The sequence below is a fragment of the Pongo pygmaeus genome, chromosome 5 (genome assembly GCF_028885625.2).
Source record: "Pongo pygmaeus isolate AG05252 chromosome 5, NHGRI_mPonPyg2-v2.0_pri, whole genome shotgun sequence".
In the NCBI taxonomy this organism is placed as follows: Eukaryota; Metazoa; Chordata; class Mammalia; order Primates; family Hominidae; genus Pongo; species Pongo pygmaeus.
In genome coordinates, this window is record NC_072378.2 from 75256545 (window position 1) to 75274147 (window position 17603).

Sequence of the window (17603 nt, forward strand, 5' to 3'; positions counted from 1 at the left end):
TTTTTTCCAGCCGAATTTTTGGTTGCCAGATTTCTTAATTGGAAGCTCATTAATTCTTGCTTTTCACTGGGGACTTCATTAGTTATGCATAGTGACCATTTTTTTAATCCCTCTGCAGATCAGCTCTGGAATTAGGAAGAGATGAGCCACAGCCCATAATATCAAGACATTCTGTCAGAAACTTAAGAGTTGTTTATTTGGATTTCATATTACTTAACTTTTAGGATAATAAGATAGAACATTTAAAGTAAATACTTTTGAAATGATTTGAACACTTTTGAATGACTTTATTTTAAAATTTCATTAACATTGAACAGACATTTATGATTTCTTTAAGAGTAAGTGCTCCTAAAGTGAACTTTCTGTTATTAACTTTATATTTAATATATTGCTCATCATTAATGTCTTATTTTGACCCTAGCTGATAAAGCTTTTCGAGACATGAAGGTGCTCAAGATGAGTCAGTCTATCATTGTGTCTGGAGAATCAGGAGCCGGCAAAACAGAAAATACAAAATTTGTTCTAAGGTGAGTATTCAGCTAACTTGAAGTATTTGAGTAGGTTGATCATTTTTTTCCCCCCTTGAGATAGGGTCTTACTGTGTCACCCAGGGTGGAATGCAGTGTCACCACCACAGCTCACTGTAGCCTTGACCTCCTGGGCTCAAGTCACTGTTCCACCTCATTCTCCCGAATGGCTGGGACTACAGGCACATGCCACCATGCCCTGCTAATCTTTTACTTTTTTTGTAGAGATGAAGTCTTACTGTGGTGCCTAGGCTGGTTTCGAATTTCTGGGCTGGGCTTGAGCAACCCTCCTGCCTTGGCCTCCCAAAATGCTGGGATTATAGGCATGAGCCACCATGCTTGGCAACCAGGTTGACTTTTTTCTGGTAAAAAAATACTTACGTAAAGGTTGTCAACCATTTCTAAGTGTATAGCATAGTAGCATTAAATATATTCACGTTGTTGTGCAGCCAATCTGTATAATCTCCAGAACTTTCGTCTTGGAAAACTAAAACTTGACCCATTCAACAACAACTCCATTTATCCACTCACCTAGCAACCACTATTCTACTTTCCAGTTTTTCTGTGAATTTAACTACTTTATCTATTTCTCATGTAAGTGAAATTACACAGTATTTGTCTTTCTGTGACTGGCCTATTTTATTTAGCTCAACTTAAGATTCATCCATGTTGTAGTATGTGTCAGAATTTCCTTCCTTTTATTTTTATTTTTTAGTATTTTGGATCCCATCCTTCCTTTTTAAGGCTGAATACTATTTTATTGTAGATCTATGGTACATTTTGTTTATCCATGCATTTGTCAGTGGACATTTAGGTTACTTCCACCTCTTGGCTATTGTCAATAGTGCTGTTATGAACATGGGTGTGCACATATTTCTTTGAGAATTTGAAAAGGTTGACTTATAATACCTTTGCATACTTCATGACATAGTTTGGAATGGTGGGCTCTATCCTTTTTAAGATACAGACACCTTATATGGAAGCTAGCCTATAGATTACTGAAAGCCAGCTCTGACATGTTATTCACATGAGGATCTTGGAGGAGACCAGTACTGGTTAGACAAAGGGTGATCTAGAAATATTCCCTAAGAATCTAACATTTACGTTCTGTCTATATTTCTGTCGTTAGTATGGTTAAAACCATTTTTTACCTTAAGCTTACGATAATTTGCCCCCTTATTTCTATTTCCCTATAGCCTGCCTCCTAATGTGTTCTCTTTGCTGCCATTAAATTAAACTCTCTGCATTGTGTTTTTTTTTTTTGTTTGTTTGTTTGGTTTGGCTTGTTTTTTTTGAAAACAGGGTCTTGCTCTGTTGCCCAGTCACCCAGGCTGTAGGGCAGTGGTGCGATCATAGCTCACTGCATCCTCGACCTTCTGGGGCCAAGTGATCCTCCTACCTCAGCCTCCCAAGTAACTGGGACCACAGGCATGTGCCACCATGCCTGGCTAATTTTTTATTTTTTTGTAGAGACAGGGTTATGCTATGTTGTCCAGGCTGGTCTCCAGTTCCTGGACTCAAGTGACCCTCCCACTTTGACCTCCTAAAGTGCTGGGATTACAGGCATGAGCCACCATGCCTGGCCTTACACTTTGTTTAGAATTAACAGCATTTTAAAAATGGGAGGAATCATAACACTCATTGTAGTATAGTTCTTTTAATTTACGTACCCATGAGGTTAGACCTAGTGGTTGAACTACTGCTAGGAGCAGCATACTCACCAGTGTTACTCCCACGGAATTATAGTTCTTAGTTGATTGCTGCATAGTGGTACTATGAAATTTTGCTATTCATTATGTAAATATGTGTGCTGTTCAGAGTTATTTATGTAAAATCAATTGAAGAGTTTGTTAACAGCTGTTATATATATGTGTATATATACATACACACAATTCTGGTTAAGTGAATGCTTCCCAGTATTCTTGGATTCTAAGTGTTTCAATTTCTTTTTCTTTCTTTCCTGTATGTAATAGTCTATATGAGTCTATGGTTAATATATGAAAATGAACACAAAGTTAAGGAGTTATAAACTTATAATATAAACTTACATTTTAAATTAAGGATTGCTCTTTAATTTGAAATGTGCCAGGCAAATAGTTATTTCTCTGTGTTTCATATTTCAGTGAAACAATATGAATAGTGATAACTTCCCAGTTGTCGGAGGCAGATTGCCTTATTTTCTGTAGCCAAAGATTGAATTAATAGGGTCTCACAAAAGGCTTTGACATCTCCTATAGTTGATGAATATGATATATTTAAAATCAAATAGTTGGATAAAATCAGAACATTCCCAAAACAATTTAAAAAACAATGTTGATTAGATGTTAAATGCAATACAAATAGAATTTATTTTTCATTTTTATAATTTCAACATTTAGATTCAGGCCATACATGTGCAGGTTTGTTATGAGTATATTTTGTGACACAGAGGTTTGGGGTGTGAATGATCTCATCATTGAGGTAATGAGCATAGTACCACCAAATATAATTTTTTTTTTTTTTTTGAGACGGAGTCTCACTCTGTCGCCCAGGCTGGAGCGCAGTGGTGCAGTTTCGGCTCGCTGCAACCTCGGCCTCCCAGGTTCAAGTGATTCTCCTGCCCCAGCCTCCTGAGTAGCTGGGATGACAGGCGCATGCCACCATGCCTGGCTAATTTTTTGTATTTTAGTAGAGAAGAGGTTTCACCATGTTGGCCAGGCTGGTCTCGAACTCCTGACCTCAGGTAATCCACCCGCCTTGGCCTCCCAAAATGCTGGGATTACAGATGAGCCACCACACCTGGCCCCAAATAGAATTTTAAATAAATTTAAAAAGCTATGACAGAATAGTTGCATTTAATTACACATTTGTTATAATGATGATCTAGGTTTCAGTTTTATATGTACTGAATAATTATAAATTATTGTACACCATATTATTGTCATCAACATTTTTTATCCTATATTTTGAACAGATACCTGACTGAATCCTATGGAACAGGTCAAGATATTGACGACAGAATTGTTGAAGGTATTGCTAATTTTTCTGTTGTTAAGCATGTACTGAAATTAATTTACAAGACTTCTTCCAGTGGTCTGGAATGTTCTTCTCTCAGAGATGCAGAAGACTGTCTTATCTCCTACTAACCATTGCTCATATATCATCTTGTTATTTACCTAATATCAATTGTTTCTGCCCCCACCCCACACCTCACGAAAACACTAAGAAGGCAGGGATTTTTGTTTCATATTTCAAACCCCTAGAATGGTAACTGATACAGAGCATAAATATCTGTTGAATGAATGAAAGAAATACAGGAATGTCTTTAGCTTCCTGTTTGTTTTATGGAGCTTGTTTTGTGTAAAGGAAAGAGGAAGAAGGGTTATTTGGCATTAGGTGCTTTTTTAGAGAAGTCATTTTTTAACGAAGGCAGTAGTGTGTAAATTGATTTCCTTAAGCTATCCATGCTTGTATACCTTCTTAGAAAGTCTTCTTGTAGCTCAGGTTGGAGACTACTGGCCTAGACTACCGTTATGTTGAATCTCCTGCATGTTGCCGTCCTGCATCATAGGCTCCTGTTTGGTCTCTTCACTTAGATTCTTACTTCTCCTTAATCCAGTCTCTGTATGGAAATTGGAATAATTTCTTTTTCTTTTTTTTTTTTTTTGAGGTGGAATCTCACTCTGTCACCCAGGCTGGAGTGCAGTGGCTTGATCTTGGCTCACTACAACCTCTGCCTCCTGGGTTCAAGTGATTCTCCTGCCTCAGCCTCCTGAGTAGCTGGCATTACAGGCGCCCACCACCACGTCTGGCTAATTTTTGTATTTTTAGTAGAGATGGGGTTTCACCATGTTGGCCAGGCTGGTCTTGAACTCTTGACCTCAGGTGATCCACCCGCCTTGGCCTCCCAGAGTGTTGGGATTATAGGGGTGAGCCACCTCGCCCAACTGGAATAATTTCTTTTGCTTTAAATAATCTGATGGCTTCATATTGCTCTCAACATCATGCCCCAAATTCATAACATCACCCACAGTGCTCTGTGTGGTCTGGCTCCTGCCTCTTCTGAGCTCACCTAGAGTCATGTTTCTTCTGACTCCTTATGCTTTAATCACATTGGGCTCCTTGTAGTTCTTTGAGCTGTCTTAAATAGGCTTCTCTGAACACTTTTTCTCTTTCCCCCTGTCTTACTTTCCCCCACTATGTACTCAGTAAGCATTTTTTAATAATGATGGTGGTAATAACATATATGGGATGCATTCGGCATTATCTGATTTGTTTAAAAATCTGTTACATAATTTAAATCTTCACAGAATGAATTAGAAACTATTTTATCCCTACTTTAAAGATGATAATATTTAAATATGCTGAAGCTCATATAGTTCATCAGTTGTGAAATTTGGATATAAAGCTAGGCATTTTAACTACATGCCATAGTAAATGCATATTTTAACGCTCTCTTGGCCTTTTTTGTTTTTAAATTAGAGACAGCATCTCACTATGTTGCCCAGGCTGGTCTCAACCTCCTGGGCTCAAGCAATCCTCCTGCCTCAGCCTCATAAGTAGCTGGGACTCTAGGAGTGCAATACACATGCTCTTGACATTTTAAAGAAAAATGTTAGTTGAACAAAAACTTATTAGGGGCCTTGTATGTTCATGCATTTTGCTAGATCATAGCAAATGTTATGTGCATTTTTCACAATGATGTAAAATCTGCATGTAGATCAATCTAAATACAACTCTAATAAACATTTTTAAAGTTGAGCATCAGTAAAGTTTTTTTTTAATATAAAGAATTTTCTAGTTTCATTTACAGTTTTTACGTGGTGTTGTAACATACCCAGATATATACTTATCTTGTAAGTAATGCTTTATTCACAGTAAAGTGCCTTACTTTAGTGAGGGAGTCGTTCTTAAAAACTGAATAAATTAATAAAAAAGAACAAATTATGGGCTACCTCAGTAAAAGACTAATTAGTATTCTGATTTGCTCACTTGAGGTGCACACTCACTTGATAATTGGATATAAGCCCAGTTTCTTCCACAGTAATGTGCTATACAGTATGTAGTGTGTTATAGTGGAGACAAGTTGGAAAGTGTTATTCCAAATGCTTCTATAGCTTCTTTTTTGAGACTGAGTCTCACTCTGTTGCCGAGTCTGGAGTGCAGTGGTGTGATCTTGGTTTACTGCAGCCTCTGTCTCCCGAGTTCAAGTGATACTTCTGCTTCAGCCTCTCGAGTAGCTGGGATTATAGGGGTGTGTGCCACCACGCCTGGCTGATTTTTGTATTTTTTTAGTAGAGTCGGGGTTTCACCATGTTGGCCAGGCTGGTCTTGAATTTCTGACCTCAGGTGATCCACCTGCCTCAGCCTCCCAAAGTGTTGGGATTACAGGTGTGAACCACTGCTCCCAGCTTGATAGCCTCTTAATGGAGAATAGTAAATGTAACTAGAAGGGCATAGAGTCTTTTGATCCCATCCTTAATAGAAGTTTAGTTACTGGTTTTGGAATGAGTATATTATTAGTAGCATTAATATGATTTTCTGTTGGAGAGGTTCTTACCCTATTTTGGGATATTTTACTTGTATTAAATTCTTCAGCAAAAACTAGTAGATTATCAATAAAGAAGTTGGGGAGACCTGTAATTGAGTCCTCTTTTTGTTAACAGCCAGTTATGTGGACTTTGAAGAGTGAGTTGACCGTGGTTTTTTTTCTTCTTGTTTTTTTTTTTTTTTTTTTTGAGTTGGAGTCTCACTCTTTCACCCATGCTGGAGTGCAGTGGCAAGATCTTGGCTCACCTCAACCTCCATCTCCCGGGTTCAAGTGATTCTCCTGCCTCAGGCTCCTGAGTAGCTGGGATTACAGGTGCCCACCACCATGCCCGGCTAATTTTTGTATTTTTAGTAGAGACGGGGTTTCACCATGTTGGTCAGGCTGGTCTCAAACTCCTGACCTCATGATCCGCCCACCTCGGCCTCCCAAAGTGCTGGGATTACAGGTGTGAGCCACCGCGCCTGGCTGACCATGTTGGCTTCAGTTTTTTTGTCCCATCTGAAACATGAGGGATATATGTTAATATTTCTTTTAGTTTTAATGTTTTCTTACTTATTTTGGCATGTGAAATGGCTGGGGAATGATCTTTAAAAGAGTTTAGAGACTAATTAAGCATTCTACTGTGGATAGAATAGGAGAAATCTACTTGAAAAGACTTCATAAGAAATATGGCTTCATGTTTATTTTTTATTTATTTAATTTTATTTATTTATGTTTTTGAGACGGAGTATCGCTCTGTCTCCCAGGCTGGACTGCAGTGGCGCGATCTCGGCTCACTGCAAACTCTGCCTCCAGGGTTCACGCCATTCTCCTGCCTCAGCCTCCCAAGTAGCTGGGACTACAGGCACCTGCCACCACACCTGGCTAATTTTTTATATTTTTAGTAGAGATGGGGTTTCACCGTGTTAGCCAGGGTGGTCTCGATCTTCAGCCCTCAAGATCCACCTGCCTCGGACTCCCAGAGTGCTGGGATTACAGGCATGAGCCACCACGCCCGGCCGGCTTCATGTTTATTATAGGAAGAACATGCTTCATAAAAAAAATTTTAACACTGAACATTATGAAGCACTTTAAGTTTGTTGATGGAGAATATGTGTGTAAGATTAACACTAATTTGATGCGTTTATAATTGAGATTTAGGTGAGTATAAGAGTAGAATCTAATAACTCTTATCCAGTCATGATATGTGTATAGGTGATTATAAAATAACAGTGAAAGTATTATATTTGTTCATTAGGATTTTAAAACCTATTATTCTGAGAGCCTTAGGTAATTCTGTAAACTCTTAATTTGTTAAATTTCACTGGATATACATGTAAAAATGTTAAATATGGAGACTATTAATATGTAAAATGTTTTAGAAAAGTAAGTCAAGTAATACATCTCTTGCCTATATTTTCTCACAAGAGGTTTGCTGTTTTATCTAAGTACTGTTGTGGGCCTGATATACTTGATAAAACAGTAAAATTCTTAGGGAAAAAATTTTAAAGTCGAGTTAGAAATTTTGTAACATAGTGGCTTAAAAATTTAGTCTTTCCTATAACATTTACATTTTCTTGTTATATATTTGAGAAATTTTCCTATCTCCTGGACTTGAATAGTGCCTGAGCATAGTGGGTAGTCAATAAATATTTGTGGAATTTGGCATTACGTGTAAATTCCTTCATGTTAATTTTTTTTTTTTTTTTTTTTTTTTGAGACGGAGCCTTGCTCTTGTTGCCCAGGCTGGAGTGTAATGGTGCGATCTCGGCTTATCGCAACCTCCGCCTCCCGGGTTCAAGTAATTCTCCTGCCTCAGTCTCCCAAGTAACTGGGATTACAGGCATGCGCCTCCACACCTGGCTAATTTTTGTATTTTTTAGTAGAGACGGGGTTTCATCATCTTGGCCAGGCTGGTCTCGAACTCCTGACCTCATGATCCACCTGCCTCGGCCTCCCAAAGTGCTGGGATTACAGCATGAGCCACTGTGCCCGGCCCGTGTTAATATTTTTTAGAACATTTTTTTCTAGACATATATATTAACAAATGGAGATATACTATGCATATTTTGTAATGTTCTGTCATGCTAATTTTTTGATGGAGTTTTTTTGTTTCTCAATAGCTAACCCACTCCTAGAAGCCTTTGGAAATGCAAAGACTGTTCGCAACAATAATAGCAGTCGATTTGGGAAATTTGTAGAAATACATTTTAATGAAAAGGTAAGTGAGAGTAAGCTTTGGAATGATATTTTTGGGGAGTGTTTGTGAAAATGCAAGGGTCAGCTGGTGCTGTATTTGCACTTAATGGTAAATACCTTTAAGTTTCGTTGTTACTTTAGATGGTTGCAGGAATATATGTGTCCACTATGACCATCTAAAAGCTCCTTTCACAATCTAAAACCCAGATACTGAATTTGACTTCAGCATTGAGTATTACTGTATAGCTAGTCATGTAAGATATTCTAGCACCTGTGTTGAGATACGGTGCAAGGTCAATTGTGATTCTTAAGAGGCTCAAAACTTAGCGGGATTTGGGTAGAGACTTAAATGAGGATGTTTAAATGAAGGATGACCATTATAAATACTCTATGCTTACGTTTAGTTATTTGTTTTTTCCCCTTTATTTGATGAATATTATAACCTCTTTGATAGACAAATGTGTATTAGAAAAGGTAAATAATTTAACATTGGTAAATTATACTTTAAGACTTTAAATGCAAAAATATATTTTCTCTGTGTTTTGTTTTTTAGAGCTCAGTTGTTGGAGGATTTGTTTCACATTATCTCCTAGAGAAATCTAGGATCTGTGTTCAAGGCAAAGAGGAAAGAAATTATCATATCTTTTATAGGTTGTGTGCTGGTGCTTCTGAAGATATTAGAGAAAAACTTCATTTGAGTTCACCAGATAATTTTCGGGTAGGTCAGAAGAAAAGAAATTTCATATAGCCAGGTGCAGTGGCTCATGCCTGTAATCCCAACACTTTGGGAGGCTGAGGCGGATGGATTGCTTGAGCCTGGGAGTTCGAGAGCAGCCTGGGTGATGTAGCGAGACCCTGTCTCTAAAAAAAAAAAAAAAATACAAAAAATTAGCTGAGCATGGTGGCACTCACCTGTAGTTCCAGCTACTCGGGAGGCTGAGGTGGGAGGATCACCTGAGCCCAGGAGGTTGAGGCTGCAGTGAGCCATGATTGTGCCACTGCGCTCCAGCCTGGGCAACACAGCAAGACCTTATCTCAAAGAAAAAAAATTTCGTATAATTTTTGAAAATATAATTGCCATCAAGCCTAAAACTTATTTTAGCGAATTTTGAAATCTACTTGTTATGTGTATGTAACTTATATTGGATCAAGTATAACATGTTAGAATAACCACTGTACTGAGAAGATCTCTATTAAGGTGTACTGCTGAGTTTATAATATAACATTATATGAGGAGGCACATAATGGAATAGATAAAAGGATAGATGTTAAACCCTATGTCAATTTAAACTCAATTAGAAATTGATAATAGCTCTGTAATACTAGCTTTAAAGTTACATTTGACTTATCTGTAAAAATGTTTGAACACTGAATTAATATTAATAAAGGACACATGATTGTATTTCTTAATTTACTTCAACAACAAATATTTATTGCTTGCCCATTGGGTGCCAGGCATTGGGCTAGGATTAAAAAGATAAATAATACACAGTCCCTGCTCCTTACCCAGTCCCTTCTCTTGAGCAACTTAGATGTGGTGGGAAACACACGCACACACACACGCACACACACACACCTGCTTCTTACCCAGTCCCTGCTCCTGAGCAACTCAGAATGTGGTGGGAAACACACACACACACACACACACACACGCGCACACACACACACCTGCTTCTTACCCAGTCCCTGCTCCTGAGCAACTCAGAATGTGGTGGGACACACACACACACACACACACACACACACACACACGCGCACACACACACACACCTGCTTCTTACCCAGTCCCTGCTCCTGAGCAACTCAGAATGTGGTGGGACACACACACACACACACACACACACACACACACACACAGACACACACAGACACACACACACACACACACGAGCATTACAAGCCAAGGGAGTAGTTTCTAGGAGCGGTGACTGGGGATGGTTAACACAATTTTCAGATTCTCAGGTTAGAAAACAGTGTCCTTGTATGGAGTATGGGAATGTAGTTTATACAAAGGAATGGAATGTGAGTAAGGAATGTCGTTTGTATAGAGTTCCCCAGCTGATTCTGATAGTCCTTTTTGGTCAGAAAGCCTCCATTTGAGAATCATAACACACATAATTACTGCTCTGTGGTTGTGTGTGTGTGTGTGTGTTTGCAGACAACTTTTCTTTTACTTCAACGAATTTCTTTTAATGTGTATTTTCAAATTTTAAAAGTCTGTTGTCTTAAAACGCTTTATAAATGTATCTCTTTATATACTTCTAAAATGTCCAGTCTTTCCTAGAGCTCTCCAAATTAATTGGAATTTGAAGCTAGTTGCCCACATTTTCATGAAAGTAAAGGAAGCATTTCTTTTTTTACTATGGTTTTTAAAAAAGGAATAAATTACTAGGAATTACATGAAATATAATAATGATGATATGGTTTTGTCAATACTTAGTTGACAGTAAAGTGATGTGACTATTCTGGCCTTAATCTAGCATTTCTTCCTGCTTGGAGGCTTGGGAGTGTAGTATTTTTGGGTTTCAGAATGTACAGCCTTTCCTGGTACAATGGCAGGTATCCTGAAAGGGCAGCTATTGAAATATATCTGGTCAGAGGATTTCCTGTTTCTGCAGTGTGAACCAGGAGGCCTGATTTCCTTTCTTACAGGAGAGTCCTTGTGATGGTAAGAGGAAGAGTAGGGGAACAGTGTTGCATACATCTGCCATCTTGAATATTCCTCTCATATGCAGGCACAACACACACACTACTATATCCACTTCCCCCAAATAATTCTGCCTTAAAGTGACTTAAAAGTGTGTTAGTGATTTCATCAGGTTTTTCTGTAGTTTAGCCCTCTGGTTATAATTGAGAGATCAGGTTTTAAAAACAAAGGGGAAACCTGCAGTAGGTTGAACACTTGCAAAATTGTTGAATTTTTTCGGTCACTACTCTATCAAAATTAGTATGTAAAGAATTGTAGATGTATACCTGTCTGTAAACATTTTTATTAACCACACATAAACTTTAAAAAGTAAAAGGTTTAAAAATGTTTGCATTTAGACATTTCAAATATTTCTGCACGTTTATGGAGCCAATTGCTGTAATCATGGATAGATCCTTGAATGTAAAGAAGGCTTGGATAGAATAAGAATAGATGGCAGGGATAGTGTTCTAGTTACAGAAAAACTAAAAGGGCATGTTTCTATCCAAGGTTGTAATATTAGGCCCCACTGTCCAGAAGCAAAGTATTTGACAAAACAATTGGAGTGAGGAGACAAAGTGCTTGGTAGCAAAGAACATATTTGTTTTGGCTGTATATGTTTAAACTATTATTCTGCTAAGTAAAAGAGCTCTTATTTGAAACAGTCCATTGAAAATGCTTACCAACATTGTCCCTGCTCCCTTCTCTTTTATTTTTTTTTCCCAAAGATTCTAGGGTGGAAGAGAAAAAAAACCATATATATAGTTGTCTTGTTTTTACTGGATTTTAGCATTTAATTATAATGGAGAAGGAAAGATAGATGGATTGGTTGTCTAAAATATTAATTTATCGCCAAATCATTCAAATTTTTATAGAATTTTTTTTGGTATGTGTATGATGTGGTGTATTTAATTTGGGAATTCATGCCATGGTACAATAAAATCATAGCGACCTGATTTAAGAGAAGCTGAGATGTTTAAAAAAACTTGTCCATCCTGTTCTCTGTGTATATCCTTTCTGATCAGATTTGCCCAGTTCCACCTAAATGTCTTTAGGCTGTGTGTAATTTTCAGAAAAATGCAGTATTTTTAGTCTGCCATATAGCAAATATGTTCATTCACTTTTTATTAGAAACAGTTTTTAAATGAAGCAAGGCTTCAATTGTGAGACTAATAAATGTGAGCAGTAGATTCTTGTTGATACCAGTAGATTTTCTTTTTTTGAACTACTCCTCTTGTTCTATATTTTGGAAGCATTTAGCTTTTGAAAGCCTTTGGTAAGCAAAGTAAATCACTGAAATAAGAAAACTTTAAATTATTTGATCCATAAAGCATAAAGCAAGTACTGTAATTTATGTACAGTCATTGTTAGCTTTCAATAAATGTGAAAAGCATGTTTTAAAAAACTGACTCTAAAAATCAAAAATTAAGAAAATCAAGTATAGAATTTCTTTCTTAACTTCTCAGAATTTAAAATATTACTTGAAAAATTAAACCATAGTATTGGTCCTTACTTGAGATTCTACATATTTAGTAGGAAGGTGATTTTCTTGATTTTATGCACTATATTTAGATTTTTGATACTGAAAAGATATAAAATTGTTGCCCTTTAAAAGTAGAAAACCTTTATGTCATTGATTTGTATTTTAATCATTTTATTTAATCTATGCTCAGAGATTAGGATTTTGAATATTCCTGGTTTTATTAGTAGGAAGAAAATGCTTATAAAATATAGAAGTATTGATTTTAATGGTGAGATTATACAGTACTCAAGTTGTGTTTAGAAATTCTTCATGGTTGGCACTATTTGGTAAGTTGTGTTTTCTCCTGTATTATTTCCGTGGGTCATGTATGTTAATTATATTTAATTTATTTTGTCATAGTATTTAAACCGAGGCTGCACTAGATACTTTGCTAACAAAGAAACTGACAAACAGATTTTACAGAACCGCAAAAGTCCTGAGGTATAGTATACCATTTTTCATAAAATCTTTAACGTAAAAAAAAACTCATGCTGAAAGATGTGTTATAATTTTTATTTTAGAGCCCAAGTAAGAGTTCTAACTTTTAGGCTTACACTTTAAAAAACTAAATATTCATCTAAGTCTCTTTCACAGTGTAATACTTTATACCGCTTGTTGTTATCTAGTGAAGTGACAGGTTCTGGTTCTTCTGGTTGGGCATCACTGCACTACTCTCCTCTCATTCTGTTTTCAAGCATGAAGGTATTAAATTGCCTAAGAATCATTCTCTTCTAGCATTTTTGAAACTTACTCTTATATTACCCACTTGAGCTTAAGTATATGTCTTTTACAATTTATTGTCTATTTCAAGGCTGACGTGAGGTTTGATGTAGACAGTAAATAGATTAAGCGTTCTTGGGAAGAAATGCTTATAGGCTAGGCGTGGTGGCTTACACCTATAATCCCAGCACTTTGGGAGGCCAAGGCGGGAAGATTGTTTGAAGCCAGGAGTTTGAGACCAGCCTGGGCAACGTAGTGAAACCCCATCTTTACAAAAAATAAAAAAAATTCGCTGAGTGAGGTCGTGTATGCCTGTAGTTCTAGCTACTTGGGAGGCTAAAGTGGGAGGATTGCTTGAACCCTGGAGGTGGAGGCTGCAGTGAGCCACGATCATGCCATCGTACTCCAGCTTGGGCAACAGAATTAAAAACAAGCAAAAAAAAGCTGGTCAGGTGGAGTGGCTCACACTTGTAATCCCAGCACTTTGGGAGGCTGAGGCTGGTGGATCATTTGAATTCAGGAGTTCGAGACCAGCTCGGCCAACATGATGAGACCCTGTCTCTACCAAAAAATTACAAAAATTAGCCAAGTGTCGTGGTGTGTGCCTGTAATCCCAGCTACTCGGGAGGCTGAGGCAGGAGAATCGCTTGAACCCAGGAGATAGAGGCTGTTGTAAGTGGAGATCGCACCACTGTACTCCAGCCTGGGCGACAGAACAAGACTCTGTCTCAAAAAAAAAAAAAGCTTATATATTATTGTAGTTCTGTTTAAAACATCATCTTTATGTAATATATTATGAAAAATTTATATATTGGTTTCAGTAAGTTATATTTCTAAGAATAATTAGATATAATTATACCATTAAGTATTATTTTTAAAACATTAAGTTCTTAATGTAAAAATTTACAACCCTTATAAATTTTAATATGCAGTGTTTAATAAGTGATATTAAGTTGCATGTACTCAAGGGGCGTAAGTTATGAAATACTAAAGTAAGGATTAATGATAGATACTGGTTAATGTTACTTTTATTAATTTTATTAAAAATTTAAATTGAGTAATCAAACAAGTTTTTATAACAGTCAATAGTCAGTTTTTAATGCTTCTACATTTGTAAGCCTGATATTTTTTACTCCTCTTAAAATGGATGAGATGATTTATGTTTTTAGCATATTTATATAAAAGGATAGAAAGCAAATAAAATATTCCATTATTTAAAATTCTAAGCAGACAACCCTACAGTTAATTTTTGTTTAATTTGGCATTTTATATATCATTAGAGATACAGAATCTGAATTACAAACTGTAAACTTTGTTATAGCCATGGTTGGTACTTTAAGAAGCAACATTAATATTTATTATGGTATCTTTCTTTGTTGTGATAAGACTATGTTTTTCTGAGATATCAAAATATAGTAGTTATATTTTTTTCACTAAGATAATGGAGACCTTTCCTAGTGGGACATTTCAGCAGTTCTGAAGGGGGGAAAAAGATATAAATTTGATCATTTGCCATGGAAAAAAATGGAGTAGAGAGGAAAGAAAACTGGAGTTTACTCTCCAAAGAATAGCATGTACTCTCCAAAAAAGAAAATTGCCCTCTTATTCTAGAGTCAGTATACTCTTTCAGAAATCTTATTCACATTGAGTGAGTGTGTGTTTATATGTATAGTTAAATAATGGATTAATATGTTTAAATTACTTTTTATGTCTTCTTTATCAGGAGGATGAGGTGATCATTTTGACTAATTAAACCCTTTGCCCAATTCCATCTGAATGTCTTTAGGTTGTGTGTAATTTTTAGAAAAATGCAGTATTTTTAGTCTGCCATACAGCAAATATGTTCATTAACTTTTGATTAGAAACAGTTTTTAAATGAAGCAATTCTTTGACTGCAAGACTAAAAATTCTGCATGATGTATGTTTTCTGCTGAACAGTTTTGGCTGCATGTGATTGTTTCCTTTGCTTCTTTTAAGAAGAAAATTGAATTTTGTTGTCTTAGATATTTTCCAGAAATGTTACACATTCATAATTGAACACTTTAAATAATTTTGTGGAAAGACAATTATAGCTTGAGCTGGGAATCATTTGTTTACTGGGAGGAAAAAATATCCATCTCCAGAAGGCATCTTTAATGATCAGTTAATCATGATCCTGTTACTTAATGTTTAACTTGTATATTCTCAAGTTCTGGAAAATTTCTAGTACAATCTTTTCGTGTCCAGTAACTTTTATGTTTCTCCTTCTAGTTTCTGCAGACCTGACTTTCTTCTTTTTTTCTTCTGAGTTGGTATAGAGTCTAACAAATGAGTACATTAGATGCAAGTTCTTTTAGGAGAGAAAACAAATTTTCTTCTCAGTTTTTCTGAAATGTTTTAAGTCATTGTGTAAATTATTAGAGTAAGTATAATGCTTACTAATATACTTTACCTAATATATATATATATATATATATGCATATAAAAAGGTTTAAAAAAGAATTCTAACGCATGAAAGTTGTATCAGCCTGACCCCTATTTACTACGACTTACTATTGGTGCAGTTGGTGGCAGTTAACCTAAAGGAGTCATACTAATTGTCACATTTAAATTTTTTATTGCACTTTTTAACTTACTTTTTCTTTTTTTTAATTAACAAGAATAATATATATTTATACAGTACATTGGAATACAATGTAATGTTTGATACATGTATACATTGTGGAGTAATTAAATATATTTATCATTACCTCATTTAAAAAAAACTGTAATGTTGATTCAAGTATTGATATTCCCTCCTTTTTCACTCAATTTTTGTCGTTTTCTAATATCCTAGGATTATAAGACTTTAGAGTGAAAATTGTAATTTAATTGAAAAACATCTAATTTCATTATTTTAATTGAAATTTTTACTGATAAGTGTAGATTCACATGTAGTAAATAGTGAAATAGAACAGAGAGATCCTGTGTATACTTTTCGTGGTCATTTAGTTTTTGAATGTTAGAACAGTAAAGATTTTCCCATTGACAGATTTTATTTTTGCATGTTATATAGTGCATTAATTGACCTGGTGTAGTAGTTTTAGTGTACTTAAATAATGTAACTATCAGTTAATTGGTGTCTTCTTGTTTTGTAGTGCCTTAAGGCAGGTTCTATGAAAGATCCTCTGTTAGATGACCATGGTGATTTTATTAGAATGTGCACGGCTATGAAAAAAATTGGTTTGGATGATGAAGAAAAGCTTGATCTCTTCCGGGTAGTAGCTGGTGTCCTGCACCTTGGAAATATTGATTTTGAGGAAGCTGGCAGCACTTCAGGTTTGCTTTTTATTTTTTTAAGAGGAAAAAAATTAAATAGAATTTCTGTTATTTATTTGTCATATGAAAATTGTATCTCTTTATATGCAGTTTGCTTAAAAACTTTAAGAAATATCTAAAATATACGGGTTACATGTTGAATCCCCCAAATGAAGAATGTTTCATTATCAGTCATTCTGAGCTCTGTTTTGAACAAATCAGTGATATTGCTTAGGAATAAACCTCTCATTTTTGAAGGATAAATAACTGACTATTTTATCCTGATAAATTTAGGGTAATTTTTAGTTAAATTTTCCAGTTATATTACACTTTTCCAATAGGTGAGAAGATTAATTCTCTATCATCTGTTAAGGCATTTTTGAAAATTTTCAGGATCATTGGGTGAATTAATTAGGGCAATTTAATATATAAAAGCTCATGTACTTTATTAATGAGAAATGAAAAATAAATGAAAATTTTAATCTTATGCAGATTGGAAAGAGTATTTAAATACATGGCAAAAGCAACTTTTCAACTCCAGTGTTTCAGTCTGTACATAAACAGTAGGACTTTGCGTAATTCTAAATTTGATCTACGAATACAGGGAATGGCAAACTATTAACTACAGCCCAAATTTGGTTCACTGCCTGTTTTTGTAAGTAAAATTTTATTGGAACAATGCCACACCCACTCATTTATGTGTGGTCTATACCAGCTTTTGTGCTAGTGTCAGAGTTGAGTAGTTGCAACAGAGGCTATATGTCCTGCAAAGCCTAAAATATTTACTATCTGGCCCTTTAGAGAAAAAGATTGTCAACCCCTATATTAAGACATTATTGTAGGATCTTATACCAAGGATGAGTTAAGGAAAACCTACAGCACCATTTAATGTAGTAGTCAATAATGGGCTTTGGTGTTAGATCCCAGAGGCTCTCTGAGCCTTGGTTTCTTCACTTGCAAAATTAAATAAACCATGAGAAGGACTTTTAAAGTACAGCCAGTAGCTAGTGTAACGCTGAAGGTTCTTGCCTTAGCCACACCAAAGAATTGGTGTGGTGGCTGCCCGCAGTGAGTGATGGAGACAGGGACCAAGAGAAAAAAAAGCCGTAGACTTTATTGAGCAGAGTGACAGTACAAAGCTTTCACAGTGTGGAAGGGGTCCCG

At 35.9% G+C, this 17603-nt stretch overlaps 1 protein-coding gene across 10 annotated transcripts in view; it reads left to right on the forward strand.

The window, feature by feature from the left end:
• MYO6 (myosin VI) overlaps nucleotides 1-17603 on the forward strand; it is a 164757-nt gene that overhangs the window by 84735 nt on the left and 62419 nt on the right. For all 10 annotated transcript variants that reach the window (XM_054490230.2, XM_054490233.2, XM_054490231.2 and 7 more), the window contains 6 exons: nucleotides 422-527; nucleotides 3481-3536; nucleotides 8160-8257; nucleotides 8789-8953; nucleotides 12804-12884; nucleotides 16280-16460. In XM_054490230.2, the coding sequence (XP_054346205.1) occupies nucleotides 422-527; nucleotides 3481-3536; nucleotides 8160-8257; nucleotides 8789-8953; nucleotides 12804-12884; nucleotides 16280-16460 (687 nt within the window). The remainder of the gene's footprint in view (nucleotides 1-421; nucleotides 528-3480; nucleotides 3537-8159; nucleotides 8258-8788; nucleotides 8954-12803; nucleotides 12885-16279; nucleotides 16461-17603) is intronic.